Genomic DNA, 21453 nt, shown 5'->3' on the forward strand with positions numbered 1-21453 from the left:
TTCCTTCCTTCCTGCCTGCCCTCCCTCCTTTCCGCCTCTCCCACCCTGGCGGCGGGCACGGGCCGGCCCCGCAGCGCTGCGCATGCGTCGGGACCGCGCCTGCGCAGCGCCGGCCCCGGAGATGGGCAGGGTAGGGGAGACAGCGGGGGACGGCGGGGGACACGGGGCGGTCACGGAGCCGTGTTGGCCGCGAGAGGCAGGGATCGCATCGCGCCGAGGCTGGGATGCGCTCAGGCCCGGGCCCATCGCCGCCCACATCGGCTCCGGCAGCCGGCGAGTGCCAGGCCTGGCTCGGTTTTGAATGAGTGTCAGTTCTCTCATGCCCCCCAGGATCGAGCTGCCTGCTGCTGCCCCGCAGAGTCACACCGGGGCGAGGGCCTGAGGTGACCCTTCAAGGAGGGCAGAGTACAATGAAACACTCTGGAGTAATTGTAGTAGCTGGGGGTGAAAGATAGGTCTCGTTTTGCTTCTGTTTTACTAGTTTTCCTGGACTTCAGGTTCGGGCAGAATTCTGGGTACCCTGAAGTCCTTTGTTGTGACTCTCCCAGGCATGTGAAGGAGTGGGTGAGGCACGGCACTGGTCAGGGGCTGTAAACCAGCAGGCAGCAAAGGGCTGTGGGCAGCTCTAGGTGCTCAAATTCACTCAGATTAGACTTCTAAAAGTCAGTCAGTAGATACAAACACATGTAAATATCATTAATAATAATCAGCTGGCTTTATATATTAATCTCTGATGCATATCAATCTGCAATTCGCTTTGATTGAGTTCTTTTCAGATGAAGTTGTTCTCCTGTGGTTATAACCCCTTTTTGAGTGGCTTAGAGAAATCAAGGTTTTCCTTGTAAGTTTAAACTGCATATGCATTGCATCAAAACTGAAGCAAGCCTGTAGTCCAGACTCCAGCTCCTTGGCTGGGGGATGTTGTTAAAACAGCATCTGCTTTCTGTCACAGATTTAGCTGCTCTCACCTGCTGCGACGATGGACAGCGAGGTGCAGAGGGATGGCAGGATCCTGGATCTGATTGATGATGCGTGGAGGGAAGATAAATTACCCTACGAGGATGTGGCCATCCCTCTGGTAGGTGCATTGCTACTTATCAATCTGAGTTAAGGCTGCTGTGTTCATCACAGCCCCTCCCAAGAAAAGGCATAGACTGTTGCTCGTGGTGCAGCTAATTTGTATAAAAAGCTCCTGGATCTGACTCCTTCCTTGCCCTTGCCAGTCATTACTGTGTGCATGAGGACATGGATGTTTCTGTCCCTCGTCCCCTGAGTTACTGAATCTTCTCAGAACTGGAGTATCCTTCCCATTGCCCTGTCCTGGGTTTGGCATCAGGGAGAAGTAGAATCATCCTTTCTCTCTGCTTCGCTTTCTTGTTCCTGGTGTTTGAGGTACTTTCCAGGTCGGTACTTTCCAGTACTTTTGGAGAGCAGAGGATCAGTCTCACACTGACAGTTCCAGTCTTGGTTACACTTTATTTCCACTTCCTGCAATGCCATTAAAAGAAGCTGAGAAGTTTTCATAGGTGTTTCAAAGCAGTCTTTTCGAGATACAGTGTTGCTGTTGGCAGTCCCAGGTGCAGCAGGGAAGGACTGGCAGGTGCAGCAGGACTCGACTCTTGCCTGCGGTGCTGTGTCCAAGCCATGGCACCTCTCCTTTCATCCAGGGTACAGCTGCAAGGGCAGACAGGGGCAGCAGGGGAAAAGCTACTGCTGATCCCACAGAGCCCAGAGCTGAAGTTTCAGATCTCCCACACTGACACCTTTCCTTAGCTATTTTGAAACTTCCAGGGAAGTGAGAGGTAGCTGAGGGTTTTCCTTTCCCTTTTTCTCTCTGGTACACGAGCTTTACCCCAGCTAGCAAAGATAACACAGCCGTGGGAATTGTGGGGTGCTGGTTTCTTTCAGCACAGAGACATTTCCGTATTTGTGACGTGGTTCAAGCTTTAGCCCTGCCACCTCTGGCTTTTCAGAGGCGCAAGGAGCAGCTGCACAACTCAAAATCTGTATGTACAGCACACATTTTCCTGCCAAGGGTTGGGCTTGAGGGAAGCATCTTGCAGAAGCGTGATTCTCAGCTAAAAGAGCCCAAACCCTTCTTTGCTTGGGATAACCTTTATTAGGCAAGCTGAGTACCGTAAATAAGTTCCTTGTTGACAAGTGCCTTCACCCCGAGTCCAGACATTACTGTTTCTTCCCTTAGAGCCATCACTTGATGGCTTACAGTGACATACAGATGACAACCTCAGAGAAGGAAGCCTCACCAACTAACAACAGAAAGAAAGGCCTGGCTGTGGAAATAAAGATCCCCAGAGATGGAATTGGCTCTGATCACATAGAAAAACCAGCAAGAATTCTCAGGGGACTTACTCGGGGACACTGCAAAGAAGCAACCAGAATGGCTGTGAAAGTGGTATTTGAGCCTGTCCTGAGAATCTGCTCCAGTGCTCACCTGAGACATTTCTGAGAACTCAAATGGGTTCGAACCATTCACTGTTTTCAAAGCTGAAACATTTTATTTAGCTCATGCTGGGCTTTCCAGAGGTCTAGAACTCAGAACGCCTGCCCAAATGGTATCTGGCAGAATAGCACACACTCAGTGTGACAACACCAGTAAAGCAAGACAGAGAAAAAATAATAGAAGGAAGGAAAATGAAATCTCAGTTAAACTTGCCTTCCCCTTACTGTGCTGTGAGCAGCCCTGTGGCACACCTGGCAGGGGGTTCTGGCTTATCCTGTTGATCCAGCACAGCTACACCTGAGTCCAGCATACAGACAGGAAGGACTTCTCTCCTGTCATAGGAAAGTAACATTTTACAGAACCAGTTGTCTGCAGTATTTGTATTCTTGGCAACAGCAGAAGCAGCACATTGCAAACAAACAATGGATAAATGCATTGTGCTGTAATTTACTTACTTTGCATCTGCTGTATATTCTCCTTCACTGCGTGTGCAGTCTGAGTGTATAGCAAGGCCCCAGGGTCCTGAAAAACAATTTACCTTTCAGATTAAGCACCGCATTCAAATGAAAAGAATACTGTTCATAACAGGGCTCAGCAATATTTTTAAGTGGATAAGTATGTATTATATTTATTGTTCAGATGCACCCTCTGGTCTCGTTTGTGGGGTTTTCTATCTATCCACACAAATCACAACAACCTGCTGCTTGCAGGAAATGTATTAGGTGTGGAATGCATTGTACCTGTGTTTTGTTCTCAGAATGAGCTCCCTGAACCAGAGCAAGACAACGGTGGCACAACTGAGTCTGTGAAAGAGCAAGAAATGAAGTGGACAGATTTGGCTCTCCAGTATCTCCATGAAAACGTTCCACCCACGGGAAATTAGTGGATCAGTGGGATTTCAAACAGTGCATGCACGAATGCAACGTAAAAATATTTTTCAGCTGACCACTGCTGTCATAAACTGCCCTAAGGAGGAAACAAAATTTCAGAAGCTTTCAGATTCCAACAGTTCTGCTCACAATGAAGAGTTTAAAATGCTTCTTTCTTGAATGTGAAACAGTAGAGACTGACATCTCAAAGCCAAATTCAAAATGTTTCATGCTTATAAGATTATTTCATGTTTTCTGTTAAATTGTTCTTAAGTTGGTGCCAATTCTGATCTTAAATGTTTTCTATGCATGATTAAAAAGTTTTTACTGTCTCAAATTGCAATTGATTTCAAAGCTCACAGTGGGATAATTGTCTAGAGTTCAGTGTACGAAACCCAAATAGCTGTGAGTTGTTGCCATCTTTAACAAGTGTGTGGCTGAGGAAGGATGTGTTGGGCTGGTGTGAAAGGTTGGTCAGCAGAATCAAGAGCGGAGAGTAACCTGTAAGCACTTGAATTCCTGCTCTCAGGATCTGATGGTGGTGATGGGTGATGGACAGCTTTTCCAGTGTTGACATCCTGGGAATGTTTTCCTATATGTACAGTGAGCAGACAGTCTAATTTATGCTGAAATGGTGGTTCCTTAAAATCATGGTCTTCTGAGGGATGGTTGAAAGTTCCAAGGAAGAACCTGCCAGTCCCAGTGCAGGGCCTGTTGAAGTGAGAGCCACTCGGATGAGTAACCTCAGAAGGGAAATGAAAATCCAAAAAAAGTGATGGGGAAAAGAAATGAGTAGGGCTTAGCTTCAGGCAACAAATTATTACCTCTTTGTATTGAGATGAAAGGCAAGGCCCTCTTGATTTACCTTTTTCAATCTCTGATTCTCAGATGTCTTTAGCAACAGGTAAAAGCCTTCTGTTCTTCATGTTTCACTGCTGGATCAATTCTGTCTCACCATTGGCAGAACTTCATGCTAAGGGAAAATATTTTGACAGAATTTAGGGTTACTGGCAGAGGTGAGAAAGGAGCTGGAAGGAAAACAATGTTTAAATTATATTCTTTTGCCAGTGCAGCAGAAAAAGCGCTGTCCTGGAGCTTCTAGATCCACAGATGTTATGTGGAGTCTTTTCTCAGTATTTATCATCTTCAAAATAACAAGCCCCAACTTTTGCCTGTGTGATTATCAAATGGGATCACAGAATGGCAGATGTTCAGTGAGACTCAGATGGTTGAGCTGCTTGACACTGAAGAGCTCAAGGTGCTTGTGAAAGAATCATGCTAGGCACATGCTCTGCCTCAAGTGTGATCCATGCCTGCACCAGAGAAGCAGACACTTGTCTGAATGAAAAGGAGCTGCAGACAGCAGGAAGAGTTAAGGATTAACCTGAGAATTAGCAAAGTCAAAAAGCTTAATAACTACAGCATGGACCAAAGAACCAGCTATGCCGCTGGGAGCTGTAATAGTTCAGCTTCTCATTGGATCATCACCAGAGGAAAGAAAGCAGAGCCTGGGCTTAATGAGGGATTTCTAATCCAGCCCACGTTCCCTTTCCCTGGCCTATGTTAGAAGAATGTGCTAAGAAAACACCAGGCAAAACTACCACCCAGCTTCTATCCAGCAGCCATCCCTGCTTCCACCCTTCTCATCCCTTTACAAACTTCCCGCCCCCACTTCATTTTCCCAATTTTGCCACTATACCTTCCAGCTCCAATTTCAGACTTCCTTTCCTGCCCCTGACCGTTCTCTTATCTTGGCGATCTCCTTCCTCCCATCCAGCAAGGAAAGGAAAAGCCTTCCTTTCTAAAATTAGAGCTGAATTTATGAGGATCCAGCAGGTCTGTGAGAAAACGTGGGAATGCCAGTTGTATGAGTGTTATCCAAGACAGCAGTTGCTTGGGAGCCCAGTGGACAGCCAGACACCTTGAAGTGGTCCTTTCCCTTTGTCACAACACAGTGCTGTGCACATCTCCTGCCTGAGGTGGTGAGGATTTGTAGAAGGGACTCTGGGCCATGGCACTCAGGAGAGCAGGAAGGACATGGGAAGTATTAGGGATCATCATGAACTCTCCAAAGGCAGGGCCCTGTGAAACCAAGCGCCGGCCCCGCCCCGATGCTTATCAGACTTGCAGTGACATCTACAATCTTCCTGACATTCTTTGCAAAAGACAAATAGACAGGCAATAATTTCCTTAGTTTCAACACGTGTAGTCAAATTGCTGCTTACAGCTGATACCCACCCATTTGTGTCTTTGATTAGTCATCCCCCAAGGCAAACTATATTTAAATTAAGGAAACCTGCTAGAATAGAAGGTGCCCCACCTTATTAAGAAGAAGCTTCATTTGACTGCTCTTCATTTCTTGGCTGGTAACTTCCTCCTTTCACCACACCTACTGCTACTGGCAGGAAAAAAAGCAAGCAAACTGCTGCTGTCAGAGGCAGCAGACACATGCCAGAGAAATTGTGGGATCCTTCAAACCTCTTACCTGTAGAAGTTCCATGTGGAAATCCATATGCTGAGGCTGTGTGTTGTGTTCATCTACCTTTTGTATGGGGTGAAAACAGGTAAGAACTCAACCATTTGTTCTGAATGTTTTTGTCAAATATAATACATTTTCTGTGCTTTACGGCAACATGAATGTACCTGCCCTCCGCATTTACAGTTACTGCACAGGGTTTCTCACTAGCATTATTTATTTTGCCAAAGCAAATTATACTGGTTACATGAATGTAGTCAGTTCTAAGAGTTCCAAATGGAAAACCAGAAGTATTTTTTATTATTTTTTCCTCCCTTTGCAAACATTTCTCCTATATAAGTACTATCCGTCGACACTGAAAATGTCATTGGAAATCTTCAGAGAATAATGATTTCTTCTCAGGGGTGTCATGTATGACAGAGGCGAAGGATGAATTACCATTTATGAACAGTAAGCTCCATTTGATAGCCTCACAGCCCTACAAGAACAAACCTGTGTAACAATAAACAAATGTACTGCCTTGTGTTAGCATACACATGGGAGCAAGGCAAGTTACAGCTCTCTGCTTTGTAGGGAAAACAAACAGGGTTAAAAAAAAACAGTGTTCGTATAAATACTAACTTGTTTCATCAGGTCCTCTGGAGTAATCTGAGTTGCCTTTTGCTTGGTTTGTTTAATACTCTAGGAAATGCGGTCATGAGAAGTGGGGAAAGAGAATGGTGTGAAAAGGCACCGATGAAATGCAGTGAGCTACTGAGGATCAGTTTAGGAGTGGAGGGACACTCTCTCTGTGGTAAAGTGATGGAAATCTGCACCACTAATGCTCTCAAGATTCGTGGTGTGGTAGTGAAGTGTGCTTAAAGGGGGAAAGCTATTGTTGGTGGTTAAGACCAGTCTGATGACACACACTGTACAAAGCCCAGGCAAGGCGGCAGGGGCTGCAGGGCCAGAGCTCCTGCAGACAGAGAAGTAGCAACACGCTCACCTGAGCTCCACGCAGGTGCTCACTGGGTGAGCAGCTCTGTGTCACAAGGACCACAGCTGGCACAGACACACATCTGGCCAAGTGACCACTGACCCACTGAGGTGAAAAATCTGTTGGAACTTTGCAAGAGAACAGGCTGGTAAAAACCTCAGCTGCTACTTTATTCATGCAGACAGCTGGGTACCACAGCCCCAAAATGCCACCATGGCAAACCCTGCCTGTCCATAGCGTCAACATCAAAGAAAAAGCCTCCAAACACCATCTTCTAGAAAGGAAAGGAGAGACACCAGGAGAATGCAGGCCTTAAGAACACTGACTGCAGTAAACACCAGGAGTGTGCCTGGGACTGTTCTACTCCCTGCAACACTCCCACCTGGGAGTATGGAACTTCAGAATATATATATGTGTGTGTGTGTGTGTGTGTGCGCGTGCGTATAAAATTTCAGAACCAAGTTATTCTGAAGATATCTCTACTGCTGCAATAGCACTTTGGAGGCTGATCTCAGGCTCAAGACCAAACGTGTCCAGCTCCCTGGCAGGTACATGGATTTAGCACATTTTTTATGCTCCCTGCTACAGGTTCTGGGAGATCAGAGCACCTTGCCCAGCAAACCAGTGTTTGCCTTCTATTTTACATATCAGAAAACAGAGCAGAAGGAGAATGGAGATTGCTCGAGGCTGTCTAGCAATCGAGGAAGGGCTGGAAATGAGTTTCTGGGATGCTGGGTTAATGGCCATGTTCACTGCCCTTTACTGGATGGAAGTGATCTGTTTGACATGGGTTAAGTACAGTTGCCAGGGGATAAGTGTCTACCTTATTTATTTGCTTGCAGAGTAAATCTCAGTAAGCCACTTGCCCCAGTCATCCTAGAGTTTCAAAGACACTTTCAGCCATTTGGGGAGGAGTCACTGTACTTAACAGAAGGAAGGGCAAAGCCAGGATAACTGGCCATCCTCATGTGTCAGTTTTCAAACACATGGTGGATGAGGCTGGGATTGGCAGCAGCTTGCCAGAAGAGAAGCTGGCAGGTTTTCTCCCCTTATTAGCACGGATTTGATTCTGTTAGTCAAAACAGAACCAATCTAACAGACTGAGTGCAGATATAACAAGGCTCTTTATCCAGTCCCTGTGTTAGGTATCAGCAAATGCTGACCAGCTCTTTGAAAGCACTTCTGTAGCAAAAGGTTTAGGCTGTTCTGATGACAAACATAGTGCTCCTCTGGGCAAGCCTCAGCACAGTGCAGGAGATACAGAAACAAATTAAGCAATCACTGCAATCTTACAACATATAGAAGTAATTCTTGCCCGGCATTTCTGCCTTCAGTGGCAGTAAAGATCATTAACAACACTATATAGTGCTACTACACAATAACTAAAACAATGCCTAGTTATTAGTAAAACACACAGTTGTATTTTTTTATGCTGCAGTAGCACCTAGAGGACAGTCACTGAGTCTCACTGTGTGAGCTGGTGTGCATGAGCAAAAAATGTTAATTTTTCTCTGCTAGTTACTTTGGGATCCCCACAAGAGCAGTGTCACAGAACTCTTGCTGCTGTTTCCCTGGAGGATCTTGGCACTGTAAGAATGAGCTGAGAGCAGGCTGGCCAGGAGGCAGCCACCCAGGTCACCTTTCCTCTTGGGAGCAGGGCCCAGGGTCACACTGCTCCTGGGAGCTCTGAGTGAAGCATTACTCAGAGTCAGGACACCCTCCATTCACAGGCCCCTGATTTCACTGGGCCTGGCTGAGGGCTCATTTCCCACCATTCCTATCACACCATTCATATGTTACCATAAGCTTTATATAGGAAGGACTCCATGGATTTCAGATGTTAAAATTTATTTCTGAATTTATGGTAGCAATTAAAAATATTCAGTTGGACTTAACTGCAACATCCTTTTAGCCTATTAACTTTTATTTCTGGAGCTCCTGGGGCTTCTACAAAGTAATTAGCAGAACTATGGCAACTGAGCAGATTGTTTCATGTACTGGGCACAAAGCATTTATATCACTCTCATGCTCCTGATTTCCTGAGGAGGAGAAAAGGGAAAGTTGCTTATAGAAACTGTGAGAGTTTCATCATTCAGAAATTAAAATGCACAGAGCATTGGAGATTTGCTAGAGCATAATTAACTTACAGCTGCAGGTTTTCCAAACCCTGCTACCTACTGCACAGTCCTTTAAGCAACAAAGATGAGGAAGATTCCTCTAGGAACTGTAGCCTGAACAATTACTGCAGCTCAGGACACATGTGTGAGAGAGACACTCTCCCCCACAAGGTTCTTCAATAAGATTACAAGGATTTGAGGGAATGGATTGTGAGTCGGGAAGAGGCTACTGAACCTGGGAGGTCCTTCATAAGCAGTGTCTGTCTGGAGACAGTTATTCCATTCCCTGCCAGTGCCCTGTTGGAGACTGTATTGGGCTCTGAAGGCTCAGTTGGTGTGCTGCTGGAAAAGCAAAGAACAAAGATGGGCTTTCCAATGGCACAGGCCATCCCACTGAGCAGTACTTACATCAAATTCAGTTACACTTCAGCTGTGTATAAAGCACAATTACCATCTCACAGACTCAAGGGTGCCCCATTTTGCAGTCTGGAATACCAGGCTGCATCTGCACATACAAATGAAGCACTGAGCTGCCCCTCACCACAGCAAGACTCTCTGCAGCATGGCAGCTCCAGGCTGGAGGTACAACCAACCCTGAGGACACCTGTTTAGCTGAGAGCCTGTCCAGAGCACCTGGGTGTGCTCACAAACCAGTGCAGCAACCATCCCGCCTGCTGGTCTCTAATGCCTTCCTCACACCAGTGAGATTTTTGGACAGAGTCCCTGCCAACTCCCAGCTGCCACAGGAAGCAGGCTGTGGTGTTTCAGGGAATGCTGCTCCAAAAAGGTGTGATTGCTCTCTTTGTTCCAACACAGCAAGAAAACCTAAGCTCCAAGGTAACTTCAGTCATGAGCATGATAGAAAGGAGAGGGAGAGAGGAGACATGAGCAGTCCCTGTGCTCAGACAACTCCCGGCCCTGTGCAGGGTTGGCAAGTACAACAGGCTAAAGAAAACCCCTTGGTGCCAAACTCCAATTGCCACTCTGCTGCTTTCAGATCCTCCGGAGACGTGTCCTGCATTCACAGCCCTCAGCTTCAGGAATGCTTTGATAGGCACACAGCTGAAAGTGAAGCTGCTGCTCTACACCCGACAGAACCCAACCTGTGCCGAGGAGCTCCACTCAGCAGCCTCCAAATACCTTGATGTGACCAAGAAAACGACCTTCATCATCCACGGGTACCGACTCACAGGCTCTGCCCCGGTCTGGATCCCTGACCTGGTGCACCTCCTGCTTTCTGTAGAGGACATGAACGTCATCGTTGTGGACTGGAACCAGGGGGCAACCACTCTCATCTACAGCTATGCTTCCGAGAAGTGCAAAAGAGTTGCTGAGATTCTGAAGAAACTTATAGATGAAATGTTGGTAAGTTGGGCACTCACGCTATGATACAGTCATTAAGGCACAGTATGTAAAGGGCACAAAGGAAGTACTTAAACCAGCAGGATGTCTGGGAATAGAAACTCCTAAAAAAGGAATACATTAATTTTTGGAAGTGCGTGTGTAGTACAGTGCCAAATCCTACCCTTGGATTGCTTTTGGTGCGATATTCAGTTTACACTCTGAGTCTCTACATTTCTGGGTACAAAACTCTTCAGACATGTTTTCCCATACACAGAAACTCTACTTCCACTTTCTGTATATCCAAAGGCAGCTTAAGGGGATCAGCTACAGTTCACAGCTCCTCTAAGGTGTTGCACAGGCAATGATGATACTGGATCCTTAGGATTGGTGTCTGCTAATTCCTTGCCAAATGTGGAGCAACTGGAATTTTATTCCTGGGGCCCAAGAGTGGTTCCTGTCCACACTTGTAGTCATTGTCCCGGGAAAATACAACCATTGCCCGAACTGTTCTCCTCACAGCTCTCTGAGGTATAGGCCTCAAACAGAAATGCTGGCTGCTCTGAGGGATGGTCAAAGGCGAAATATCTACAGAGAGTGAAATACTCTTAAAGATGTTACATTCCTCCTCCTAATTTTTTTTTTTTTAATTTTCCAAACCCACATGACCATGAGTACTTTTAAATCTCAGATTGACGGAGCGTCCCTTGACTCTATGCACATGATAGGAGTGAGCCTGGGAGCACACATCTCCGGCTTTGTGGGCCAGATGTTTGATGGCACGCTGGGAAGAATCACAGGTAAGCCTTCCTCCAGCAGTCCTCTTGCCTGAAGGAAGGACAGCCCGGAGAGAGGCCGTTCCACGCCCATGGCTTTGTGCTGCAGGCCTTGACCCCGCGGGCCCCTTGTACAGGGGGACGGCGCCGAGCGAGAGGCTGGACCCCACGGACGCACAGTTTGTCGATGTCATTCACTCCGACACCGACGGTACGTGACATTGCACCTCCTTTACACGAGACCCAGAGACTGGCTGGGAGCACGGGGAAGGGGCTGCTGGTGGGCAGCAGTGCTGGGGGACCTCGCTCCTTTGGCCCAGGAGCACAGCAGACTCCCTCACTGAGCCTGGTTTGTTTGCGTTTCAAAACATGCTGCTGATGTGTAGTTACAGCCTAGCCCATGATTTACAAGGACTTAGGAACCGGTGGAGGATGTCCTGCAGCGCAGTCCTTCCGGAGCAGGACACACCAACATCCCACCACGGGGTCAGGCTGCATCCCAGCACACAGCATTTCCAGAGCTGGTCCCACAGCTCAGTGCCTCGCACAGCAGATCACTTATCCTCGCCCCATGGTTCTCTGCATGATGCTTCCAGTCTCTATCCCACCTCCTAAGGGCTAAACCTTCCCCTGACACTTGGCTTTCCCATCTAATTGCTGCCTCTCTTCTCCCAGCCCTTCCAGGAAGTCAGATTTCAGCAGAACAGCATCAGCCAGGTTTCAAATCCCTTTTCCCCTCCTGCACACAAGTGACACAAGCCCTCACATTTGTACTGTCGCATGCACAGACTCATATTAGGTACTTGATACCATTGTTAAAATGACCCAGCTGGGTCACAATAGTTTGGTCTGCTGCCTAAAGAGATGGATGACATTAGTATTCCTGTACAAGCAGGCATCCAAGAGCTAAATAACTACCATTTTTTCCTAGTTAGGTTGCTATATTTCCTTCTTGTGCATTTTACAATTTAATATTCCTCCCTGAGCCCTGGTATTCCTTTTTGTTAGGACTGGGCTATGAAGAAGCACTGGGCCATATCGACTTCTATCCCAATGGCGGGACCGACCAACCAGGCTGTCCACTGACAATATTTTCTGGTAATTAATCCTGCCCTGAATTGTACAAACCCTGACAAAATGTTTCCAATCAGAAAAAGAGGAGAAAGCCAGACAATCATCACCACTGTTTAGAACATACATGAAATCCATACTCAGGGAAAGCCATTGGCAGCAGCTTCTCATCCCTGGAATGACAGGGGTTCAGCTGATGTGCACCAGGCAGAGGTGAGAGTCAGGGTGACCTCTCTGTGCACTTGTCACAGTGCAAGTGGGACTAATCCTCCGCGCAAAAAGTCTTCAGGTAGATGTGTGCCTTCGTTTTGTGACTATGTCCAGAAAATCCGTGAGATTTTTTTGTTTCTAATTACTTGTAACACACGAAAGCCCAAGGACTAGCAGTGGCAAGGATCTGTTCATAAAATGGGTTCAAGATTAATGTGGAGCAGGCAGTTATCCCCCAAAAAAAGGCACCTTCTTTGGCAGTGGCAGACCATGCAGGCTGGAAGGCACAGCCCTAGTCTTGAACAAAAGAAAGTTTTTTTCTTTTCAGCCTGGCAGCAGAACTGGTTTGATGAAAGCTGGTGAAGAAGATATTTTACAGAATGAAATGCAGTATTGTGAACTCAACACTTATCAGACCCAAGAGAATCTACATAGGAGAGCAGCCTGAGCAAAAAATCCCTAGGAAACGAGGCTTCACTCATTTTGCTGCTCATGGAACAACTAATTTTATTAGTTAGGTCTTTCTAAAGAGTTTTTTACACCAAAATGGAAGGTCATGTGCAAAGCTGAAAGCAATATCCAGCTGTCAGGCCTGAGGTCAGAGAGGAGAGGAAAACACCAGAGACAGAACTTGATCCACAGCTGGATTCTCTGGAACTGCAGCAACCACACAAACAAATGTTTTTAAAACCAAAAAGACGAGAAGAAAAGCAAAGCATAGGCAGAGCTGAGTGCACTCAAGGGGAGAGGCTGCTGCCCACTCAGTGTTCTGCCCCAGCTCAGCGCTCCCCAGTGCAATTTGTTGGGTTCAGAATGGTCAGTGACTGTCCACTGGTATGTGCTGTGGGCATTAATCCTGTTTCCCTGAGGCATGAGGACTGCTAATGAAATATTTCTTCCCTGTGCATGATTAAGGACTGCAGTATTTTAAATGTGACCACCAGAGGTCTGTATTCCTGTTCCTGTCCTCCCTGACACAGAGCTGCAATATCACCACGTACCCGTGCAACTCGTACAGGAATTACAGGAACGGCAAATGCACCAGCTGCGAACCCTTCTGGCCCATGCCATGCCCCATCCTAGGTAAGGATCCAGGGAACGTCAATCCATCCTGAATGCTGAGCTGCCTGTCGTCACTGTCACTTGGAGGGTGATGTTTTGCTGGAGGACTAACACAACATGGTGCTTTGCAAAAGCACACAGGTTATTTCCACTGAGGTCTTTGAGGTGTCTCAAGCCTGCTCCTTGTAATATCACATCATGTTATGATCTAGAACAGAAATCCACGGGTAAAGGATGCAGAACTAGTAAAGCCAAAATGAGACTTGGGATCTTTATTATAAAGTCAGAGAAACAGTGATTTAAAGTCCCTCAGTTGCAGAGTTTGAGGGACAGGGGCCTGTTCTTGCTAAAATAAGTAAACAAGTAAATTCCCAGCACCACAAACCCCTCTGTGCTGTAAAAGGAATGGCAAATGGGTGAACAAAGGGAATTCTGGGCTTGTCTGCCTCAGCCTGGGTGTGACAGCCCAGCCTCTGGCTGGCAGCTCTGAAATGCTGATGCTAAAACACCTGGCACTTCCAGGAAGGAACTGGCAAATTTTCATCCTGCACTGCCAAATGAAATCGTTCTTGACCATGGATAGCAGATGTGGAAAAAGATCAGCTTGAAGAAAGTGCTGAACAGTAACCAGGCATATTCAGTCCTAAGCCTTTGTGTCACAATGCTTACTTGGTAGCTGGCACACAATGCACTATTTCTTAAATACTTGCTTATTTTCAGCCATTTAGTGGCTCATCTACCTGTGCAGTAACTCGGTTTCATTTTCAAACTGTCACCGGCAGGTTATTATGCCCATGAGTGGAAAAGCTATTTAACACAACAGAGCCATCCAGTGACAAGTATGTTTTTTGACACAGCGGACAAAGAGCCATTTTGCAGTAAGTGACTGAGATTTCTGAGATTATTTTTCTCTGTGCATTGCCTCCGTCAGAAGCAGCCAAGCAGAGATGGTTATTTGCTGGTGGTGTTATAGCCAGCATTTTAGAAACTCCAGTGGCTGCTAGATGGAATTGTGTCCATCTGTGGTTTGCCATGACCTTCCTCATCTGCCAACCTGTCACGTAGTGGGAAAGCCAACTTGCTTAGAGTTACAGAAAATTGATTGAGAACTTTCAAATTAAACATAAAAGTTCCCAAATCACGTTTCAAAGCGACACACCATTCTTTTGTGAAAGTAATAGGTGTGTGGGAAGAGAGAAAGACAGGCTGCACAGGTGAAAAAGCTACCCTGGAGAAAAGTGAGAGGCATAGAGAGAGGAAGAGAATCTGTGGAAAAAAAAGATTTCACCAAGGTAAAAGGTTTCATCTCATCCCTGTGTTTACCAACATACCAACATGGGCTGGGATTATGGCCTAAGCTCCAGTGCTGGTCAGCAAGTGAATTCAGACTCACAGATCAAAGAACAGACAATTCTGCTCCATGACAGAGATGACAAATGACAGATACGAAGAACAGAAATGGAGGGGTTCGGAGGGGGACAGAAGAAAGAAAGGACAATCTGGGAAGTAAAGGGGGAAGGCAGGCAGTGAAAGGCAGCGTGCTGGGAACCTACAGAGAGGCCATCCTGCATGGATAACCCTTGTTGTAGTGCTCTCCTGACACCTCCTAGTGTTTCTGGTTGAAATCTCTGCAAAGAGAAATGGAGAGCAGGGAGGAGAGAGGGATTTTGAGATAAACTGCAGGAGCTGCGTCCATCCTCTACCCGCAGCTCTGCTCCCAGACAGTGCCCAGCCTGGACAGCAGAGTGAGCCCACAGGGTCTAACCCCTCACTCTCTCTCCCCCCAGTCTATCACTACTTGGTGGATATTATCACATGGAACAAAGACACCAGGAGAGGCACCTTCAGCATCATGCTAGCTGATGAAGCTGGGAGGAAGGCGGAATCAAAAGTTAACCCGTAAGTCTTACTGGTCTGAGCATTTCTAAGTGTTAGTGCATCCCTTGGAACCACTCCATCTGGGAGGTGACACATCCTCCCTCAGTTTCTCTGCTGGTACTTGCTAGTGCACATGACTCTGGGGTTTCCTGGCTCTATGGAATTTCCACAGCCTCTCCCAGCACAAGCCCTGAGAGCCCAGCCTTTTGGTTTGGGCCCTTCTCTGTCATCTTAAGGACTGAAGTGGACAATCTCAGCCAGCAGCACAGCTGCCCTAGGCTTCCACTAAAGCAGAAGGAAAAACATCTCCCCCTCTTTCCTTCCTCTTTCAGGGAGTGTCCTGTTCTAGTTCCCAGTGCCCAAGACAGCTGGGGATTAACCTGGGCCTGAATATGTCACATCCAAAATCAATTCCTTCCAGAGAGGCAAATTAATAGTGTTTGTGTGACATGCAAATTCCTGATTGATCTTAACTACACTTCTGCCAAACAAACCTGCACAACTAGTCTTCCCCAGTTTCTCTAAGTGCGTATTCCCTCAGGCATATCTGGTATCGGCTTGCACTGGAGCAATCAGCATCGCTCCCACACCAAGGCCAGTGCAGATTTCATATTTTTCTCAAGGTGACTCTGTGTGCAGGCCTGCACAGACAGCCAGGTGTAAATATCACTTGGATCTAGTCCATTTGGGAGCAAAGCAGAATCACTGTGAAAATTCTGGTTTGGGACCAAATGGCATCCAGTCTCTGTGTCCTCACTTTCACCCCAAAACAAACTGAAGGCAGAAGTGGCTGAGCAGGTTGACACCTGGAGACCTGAGTTCATACCCATTTCCTGTAAATCAGAAACTAATCACAAGCTCAGGCCTCCTCCCCCAGCCCTGTTTCTAATATTATAGTGACTACATTAAACCCAGTGCTATTCCCTTGGTGACTGACACTCTCTCTCATCTGCTTTACCTTTAGAGAAGCTGCCACCTTCCAGCAGTACAAACAAATCACTTTGCTCACTGGGTTTGACCAGGATCTTGAAAATGTGGAAAGAATTTCCTTGACATTTTCCACGGGATCTGTCATTGGCCCAAAATTCAAGCTCAGGATTCTCCAAATGAGGTTCCGCTCACTGACAAACCCAGAAAGGTGAGCAGATGTTTACAAACAAACAATTTCTGTTGGTGCAGACTGGACAGAAGTAAAGGAATCTCCCAGATTCCTGGCCTGTCTGAGTGTGTGCAGAAGAATTAGATTTATTTTACATTTAATAATGTTCATATTTTGGGAATAAATTCTTCTTTAATGGAATCCCACAGCTGAATACTTACTTGAACGCAGAGGCTGTCTTATTGCGCTGGGAACATGTCACATGTGATGTGACTCTGACGTGGCCTGACACCTTAACCTTTGGTCAGGAAAATGACCTTTGAGAAGCTGCCCACGCCTCAACTCTAGGATGAAGGGAAATGCAGCTCTCTGGGAAGAACAGATGTTCAGCCCCAAATATACATTTTATATCACGCTCAGTTTGTATGGCTAGTGAAGCAGGGAGGTTAATTTATTCCTGGAATTCCAACAAGTGGGAGCTGCTGGCTGCTTTGCCCCAAAGCCCTGACAACATCAGGAGGTACCTCTCAAGACTGCTGATGAGATTTCTACCACCTCATTAACCTCTGTCTGCTCTGCTGTCCTACCCTTAAGCTTCCCACCTCTGAAGGTTGAGCCTGAGCTCAACAAGCACAGAATCTCTTATGCTGACCTTGTGTGCAAGAACACCATGTGGACACCACACCATGCTTGAAGTCTGGGTTAAAACAAGGCTGGAAGATCACAGGGTCAGGAGGGTGAAGCAAAAAGACACATAAAGCTGCAGAACATGTTTCTTTGTATTTCATGAGGTTTGCTACCCTTGTCCTAGGCTTGGAACAATGGAAAGACTGTGTACATCTACTAAACAAAGTCCTGCAGCTCTCCCTTGCTGCACTCCCTGTCTCCTGTCCCACACCTCCACAGTCACTTCCAGTGCCAGATACACACGTAGTCTTTTAAGAAGCAGACACACATCCCCTAATATTTGAGGATGCAGTCTCTTCCTGACGAGGGGCTGCCACAGGCCATAAGCACAGGCTTTCAACACATCAACTAATCAGTCACTGCCCCAGGGAGGGATGTCCTGCCCTCTCCCCTTCCCTGTTGCTCAAGCCACTACACAGAGCTAATGCTCGTATTTCCCCGGTGAAAGCCCAAGCATTTCCTCAGGTTTTTTTGGCTGAACCAGCTCCAGACCCAATCTATGTTTGCACCTAGGTCAGAGCAGTGGCAGAATTTCTCATGCCAGGAGCAGGGAAGGGGCAGGAACAGGCAGGTGAGCTGGAAGGAGCACCTTGTTTGGTGGGCACAGGTGTGGACTTGTTTAAAGGGAGCCACAGACTCTGCAGCCAGTGCCCGGTTGTTTGCTAGATCTTTTGCATTCCTTTTTTCCAAAAGCAAAAGACAACGTAGAACAGAATGGCAAAATGCTCAAGGTATCCCTGGCTTAAAACCAACCTCACTTTAGGTGGACTTGGAGCCAGTTCTCTTGAGAAGATGACTTATTTTATGTAGGGCTCCAGCAGGTGAGGAAATGACAGAAAAAGATGCCGTTTTTTCACTTTTGGCCGTGTTTCCACACAGACCCCAACTGTGCCGATACGACCTGGTCCTGAGCGAGAACACCCAGAAAACCTTCAAGCCCATCCCATGCTGAAGCAGGACGTCCCCAGGGTGCTGTCCCTGGACGGAGCAGAGACATTTCACCGCGGTGTGGGGACTCACCTGCCGGGCCCCGGGCGCCTCCTGTGGGGACCGAGCAGCGGGACCCTCTCTCCACGCAGAGTGTATAAGCGGGCTGGGGGAGTGACAATAAAACCACTGCGGCACATGGCCTTAAAGCGTGGCTTTAAAAGGGGGACTTAAAGCGGGGGTTTGAAACGGGGTTTAAAGCGTGCGTCCGCGGCGGAGCCCGCCAGGAGCCCTCAGAAGCATTAGCTCCCAGCACCTCCCACGAGGCCCCACAGCCCCTCGGGCCCCGCCCGCCATCGCGGCCCTGGCCGCGGCCCCGCCCCGCGCCTGCGCACCCGGCTCGGGGCGCTGAGGGCGGCAGGGCCGGCCCGGGAGGAGCCGGGTGCTCTCGGCTCGGCTCGGTCCGGTCCCGTCCTCCGGCGGCAGCGGCGGTTCTGAGCCGGGATGTGGCGGCGCCCGGCTGGGTTCTTGCTCGTCTTCGCGGCCGCCACGGCCGCGCTGTGGCTGCTGTCGGTGCGGCTGAGCGCGGGGCAGACGCGCAGGTGGGTGTGGGGGGCCGGCGCTGCCCGTGTGTCCCTCCCTTCCCCCGGCGCTGCCCCTGTGCCTCTCCCCTCGCAGGGCGCTGCGATTCCCGGCGGACCTGGAGGAGCTGCGGGATCTGGCCGAGGCGCTGCGGGACTACGAGCGGCAGCACCGGGGCGCGGCGCTGGCCCTGTTCTGCGGCGCGTACCTGTACAAGCAGAGTTTCGCCATCCCCGGCTCCAGCCTCCTGGTACGGGGAGGGCGGCGCGGGGCGGGGGGCCGGGGACTCACGGATCGGGCAGGAGGAGCCGGAGGGACCCGACAGGGCCCGCAACCGGGCAGGAGTTACCCTTAGTACCCGTACGGGTCAGGACTGACCTGCTGGAGAGCAGCTCTGCTGGGAAGGATCGAGGAGTGGTGGTGGATATTGTGCCCTGAGGGCCAGGAAGGTCAGTGGGATCCTGGAGTGCACCGGGAAGAGCTTTGGCAGCAGGTCAGGGGGTGATCCTGCCCCTCTGCTCAGCCGTGCTGAGCACAGCTGGAGTGCCAGGCCACATCTGGGCTCCTCAGGAAAAGAGGGACAAGAAGGAGAGGGTCCAGCAGAGGCCACAAAGAGGTGCAGCTGGAGCTTCTCTCTGATGAGGAGGGACTGGGAGCTGTGCCTGGTTAGTCTGGAGAACACTGAGAGGGGATCTCATTAATTCATATAAATATCTCCAAGGGGTGTCAGAGGATGGTGCCAGACTGTTCAGTGGTGCCCAGCATCAGGACAAGGAGCAATGGCCATAAACTAAGAAATTTCAGCTCAATATGAGTAAGAACTTCTCTCTGTGGAGGGTGGCAGAGCACTGTGAACAGCTCAAGGGAGGCCACAGAGTCTCCTTCTCTAGAGACATCCCAAACCCACCTGTTCCTGTGTCACCTGCTCTGGGTGACCCTGCCTTGGCAGGGCATTTGGCCTGGATAATCTCCAGAGATCCTTTCTAGCCCTAACAATTCTGTGGTTCTGTGACACACTGTGCCCCCCAGGCCTCACTGTACATTGTCCCCACAGAATGTCCTGGCTGGAGCACTCTTCGGGCCATGGATGGGGCTGGTGCTGTGTTCAGTGCTCACATCTGTGGGAGCCACCTTCTGCTACCTGCTCTCTGCAGCTTTTGGCAAGCAGCTCATTGTTCACTTCTTCCCTGAGAAGGTGGCTCTGCTGCAAGGGAAGGTAAGGAACTGGCAGTTCTGCTGACCCCTGTGATGGCCCTGGGCCAGGCTGCTCTTGGGGTGACAGTGAAAACAAGTGTGTGCAGGGGATGCATCAGGCCTGCTGAGGGCACAGTCTTGGAGCAGGCCGCTCTCTTGGAGCGAACCTGTTGGCAAACAGACTGCCAGGAAAACCCTGGATCTTAAGGAAAAGCAGATATGAAATAAAGGCGTGTTTGGGAAGCCTCTGTGCTCCAGAGCTGCCTCCATCCATCGCATGCTGTGGTGTATGCTCGAGGTGGTTCTGCTCTTGGCTTCCTGATCTTTCATTCAGGTGAGATCCCGTTTCCACCCCTTCTTAGAAGAGGGCTGGCTCACCATTAGGCTCCCATGCATACATAACATTGCTGCTTTCCCTCAATTCTGAACTGATGTTACACTGTGGCATGTTAGAAGAGAAATTGCTTGAGGAGCAGGAATGATGTGGAACATTTCTTTTGGCAGGTAGAAGAGAACAGGAGCAGCTTATTTTTCTTCTTGCTGTTCCTGAGGCTGTTCCCCATGACACCAAACTGGTTTCTGAACCTCTCGGCTCCCATTTTAAACATCCCCATGTCCCAATTCTTTCTCTCCGTCCTCATTGGTAAGGTCCAGGGACACAGCCTGAGGGGACAATGTGACACTGGTGCTCTTGGTATCACTGAGTCAGGGAGGGCAGAGCTGGGACTCTGACCCTTGGTCTGTTTCCTCTGCGCTGCCCTTGAGCATTCTATAAACAGGTATCCCCAAGTGCTGCAAATTCTGCTTTACACCTGGTTCTTTCTGTTACAAGCACAGACCCCTGTGTCTGTGTTATGGTTGCAAATTAAAACACTGAGTCCCACCTCAGTATGAGGAAGAATTTTCCATGGAGGGTGACAGAGCACTGGAACAGCTGCCTAGGGAAGGCATGGAGTCTCCTTCTCTGGAAACATTCCAAATTCCCCTGGACGCATTCCTGTGTCACCTGCTCTGGCTAACCCCACCTTAGCAAGGAGGGTTGGACTGAATGATCTCCAGAGGTCCTTCCAACCCTAACAGTTCAGGGATTTCTGTGTCTGGCATTGGGCATATTTGAGCTGATTTTCCCTAGAGGGTACTAACTTCCTTTTCTGCTCTGATTCCTTCAGGCCTTACACCATATAATTTCATCTGTGTGCAGACAGGGGCCATTCTGTCCCAAATCACCTCTCTGGATGCCATCTTCTCCTGGGACACACTGCTCAAGCTGCTGGCTATGGCTGTGGCAGCGCTGATTCCAGGGTCCCTCATCAAGAGATACAGCAAGAAACACCTGAAGCTGGATGGGGACAAGCAAGCTCAGACACTCAATGGCAAAAAGAGCTCTTGATGGCTTAGGTGCCCCAGTTTTGGGGTAAAAGCTGCAGGACTGTTCCCAGAGGTTATAATTCTGCATGCTCTTTGCCACCAAGGACAGTGGCAATTTTTAATTGTCCTTCTCATCTCAGAGGAGGTGTCCGTTCTTATTTTTAATGAATGTTTACCTGTGCGTGTACCTGCACGGAGAGAGATACAGGGGCTTTGTGAACACTCGGTTAATTTGCCTGTTTCATTTAATCAGTCTCCTGTGTGACTGAGGCTGTAGGGAATCAAAGGAATATTGTATCCTGTGAGGAAGGCAAACCAGAACCCAGCTGTGGACCACTGGCTAAGCAGAGCCCTGCGGG

The 21453-nt window shown here is 48.5% G+C and overlaps 3 protein-coding genes across 8 annotated transcripts; all 3 read left to right on the top strand.

Moving 5' to 3' along the window:
* The first annotated feature begins 45 nt into the window (after positions 1-45).
* On the top strand, positions 46-3667 carry ANAPC13 (anaphase promoting complex subunit 13). Of its 5 annotated transcripts, none has more exons than XM_040074175.2 (3): positions 46-130; positions 953-1078; positions 3219-3667. In XM_040074175.2, the coding sequence occupies exons 2-3, from the start codon at positions 980-982 to the stop codon at positions 3342-3344; spliced, it is 225 nt and encodes a 74-aa protein (XP_039930109.1). In that variant the 5' UTR covers positions 46-130; positions 953-979; the 3' UTR covers positions 3345-3667. The 5 variants fall into 5 exon arrangements, with proteins under 5 accessions (XP_039930109.1, XP_039930111.1, XP_039930112.1 ...); XM_040074177.2 differs by lacking the exon at positions 46-130 and adding an exon at positions 154-273; XM_040074178.2 differs by lacking the exon at positions 46-130 and adding an exon at positions 178-307.
* A 1984-nt stretch (positions 3668-5651) lies between these two features.
* LIPH (lipase H) lies at positions 5652-18116 on the top strand. The gene is made up of 10 exons (XM_040074221.1): positions 5652-5894; positions 9897-10264; positions 10932-11040; positions 11126-11227; positions 12025-12114; positions 13213-13380; positions 14142-14237; positions 15147-15258; positions 16202-16375; positions 17903-18116. The coding sequence occupies exons 1-10, from the start codon at positions 5843-5845 to the stop codon at positions 17973-17975; spliced, it is 1344 nt and encodes a 447-aa protein (XP_039930155.1). The 5' UTR covers positions 5652-5842; the 3' UTR covers positions 17976-18116.
* Positions 18117-18347: 231 nt separating this feature from the next.
* TMEM41A (transmembrane protein 41A) lies at positions 18348-21340 on the top strand. Of its 2 annotated transcripts, XM_040074004.2 has the most exons (5): positions 18348-18552; positions 18629-18782; positions 19587-19748; positions 20231-20369; positions 20896-21340. In XM_040074004.2, the coding sequence occupies exons 1-5, from the start codon at positions 18455-18457 to the stop codon at positions 21114-21116; spliced, it is 774 nt and encodes a 257-aa protein (XP_039929938.1). In that variant the 5' UTR covers positions 18348-18454; the 3' UTR covers positions 21117-21340. The 2 variants fall into 2 exon arrangements, with proteins under 2 accessions (XP_039929938.1, XP_039929939.1); XM_040074005.2 differs by lacking the exon at positions 20231-20369 and having other exon boundaries at positions 18398-18552.
* The last annotated feature ends 113 nt before the right edge of the window (positions 21341-21453 follow it).

The sequence above is a fragment of the Hirundo rustica genome, chromosome 10 (genome assembly GCF_015227805.2).
Source record: "Hirundo rustica isolate bHirRus1 chromosome 10, bHirRus1.pri.v3, whole genome shotgun sequence".
NCBI lineage: Eukaryota > Metazoa > Chordata > Aves > Passeriformes > Hirundinidae > Hirundo > Hirundo rustica.

Bases quoted from the DNA above. Each gene is read 5' to 3' on its own strand.
- LIPH (XM_040074221.1), top strand. From the start codon at position 5,843: ATGCTGAGGCTGTGTGTTGTGTTCATCTACCTTTTGTATGGGGTGAAA. The intron at 13,381-14,141 runs GTAAGGATCCAG...TGTCACCGGCAG, and splicing joins CATGCCATGCCCCATCCTAG to GTTATTATGCCCATGAGTGG. The intron at 15,259-16,201 runs GTAAGTCTTACT...CTTTACCTTTAG, and splicing joins GCGGAATCAAAAGTTAACCC to AGAAGCTGCCACCTTCCAGC.
- TMEM41A (XM_040074004.2), top strand. From the start codon at position 18,455: ATGTGGCGGCGCCCGGCTGGGTTCTTGCTCGTCTTCGCGGCCGCCACG. The intron at 18,783-19,586 runs GTACGGGGAGGG...TTGTCCCCACAG, and splicing joins TCCCCGGCTCCAGCCTCCTG to AATGTCCTGGCTGGAGCACT. The intron at 19,749-20,230 runs GTAAGGAACTGG...TTCTTTTGGCAG, and splicing joins TGGCTCTGCTGCAAGGGAAG to GTAGAAGAGAACAGGAGCAG.
- ANAPC13 (XM_040074175.2), top strand. From the start codon at position 980: ATGGACAGCGAGGTGCAGAGGGATGGCAGGATCCTGGATCTGATTGAT. The intron at 1,079-3,218 runs GTAGGTGCATTG...TTTTGTTCTCAG, and splicing joins AGGATGTGGCCATCCCTCTG to AATGAGCTCCCTGAACCAGA.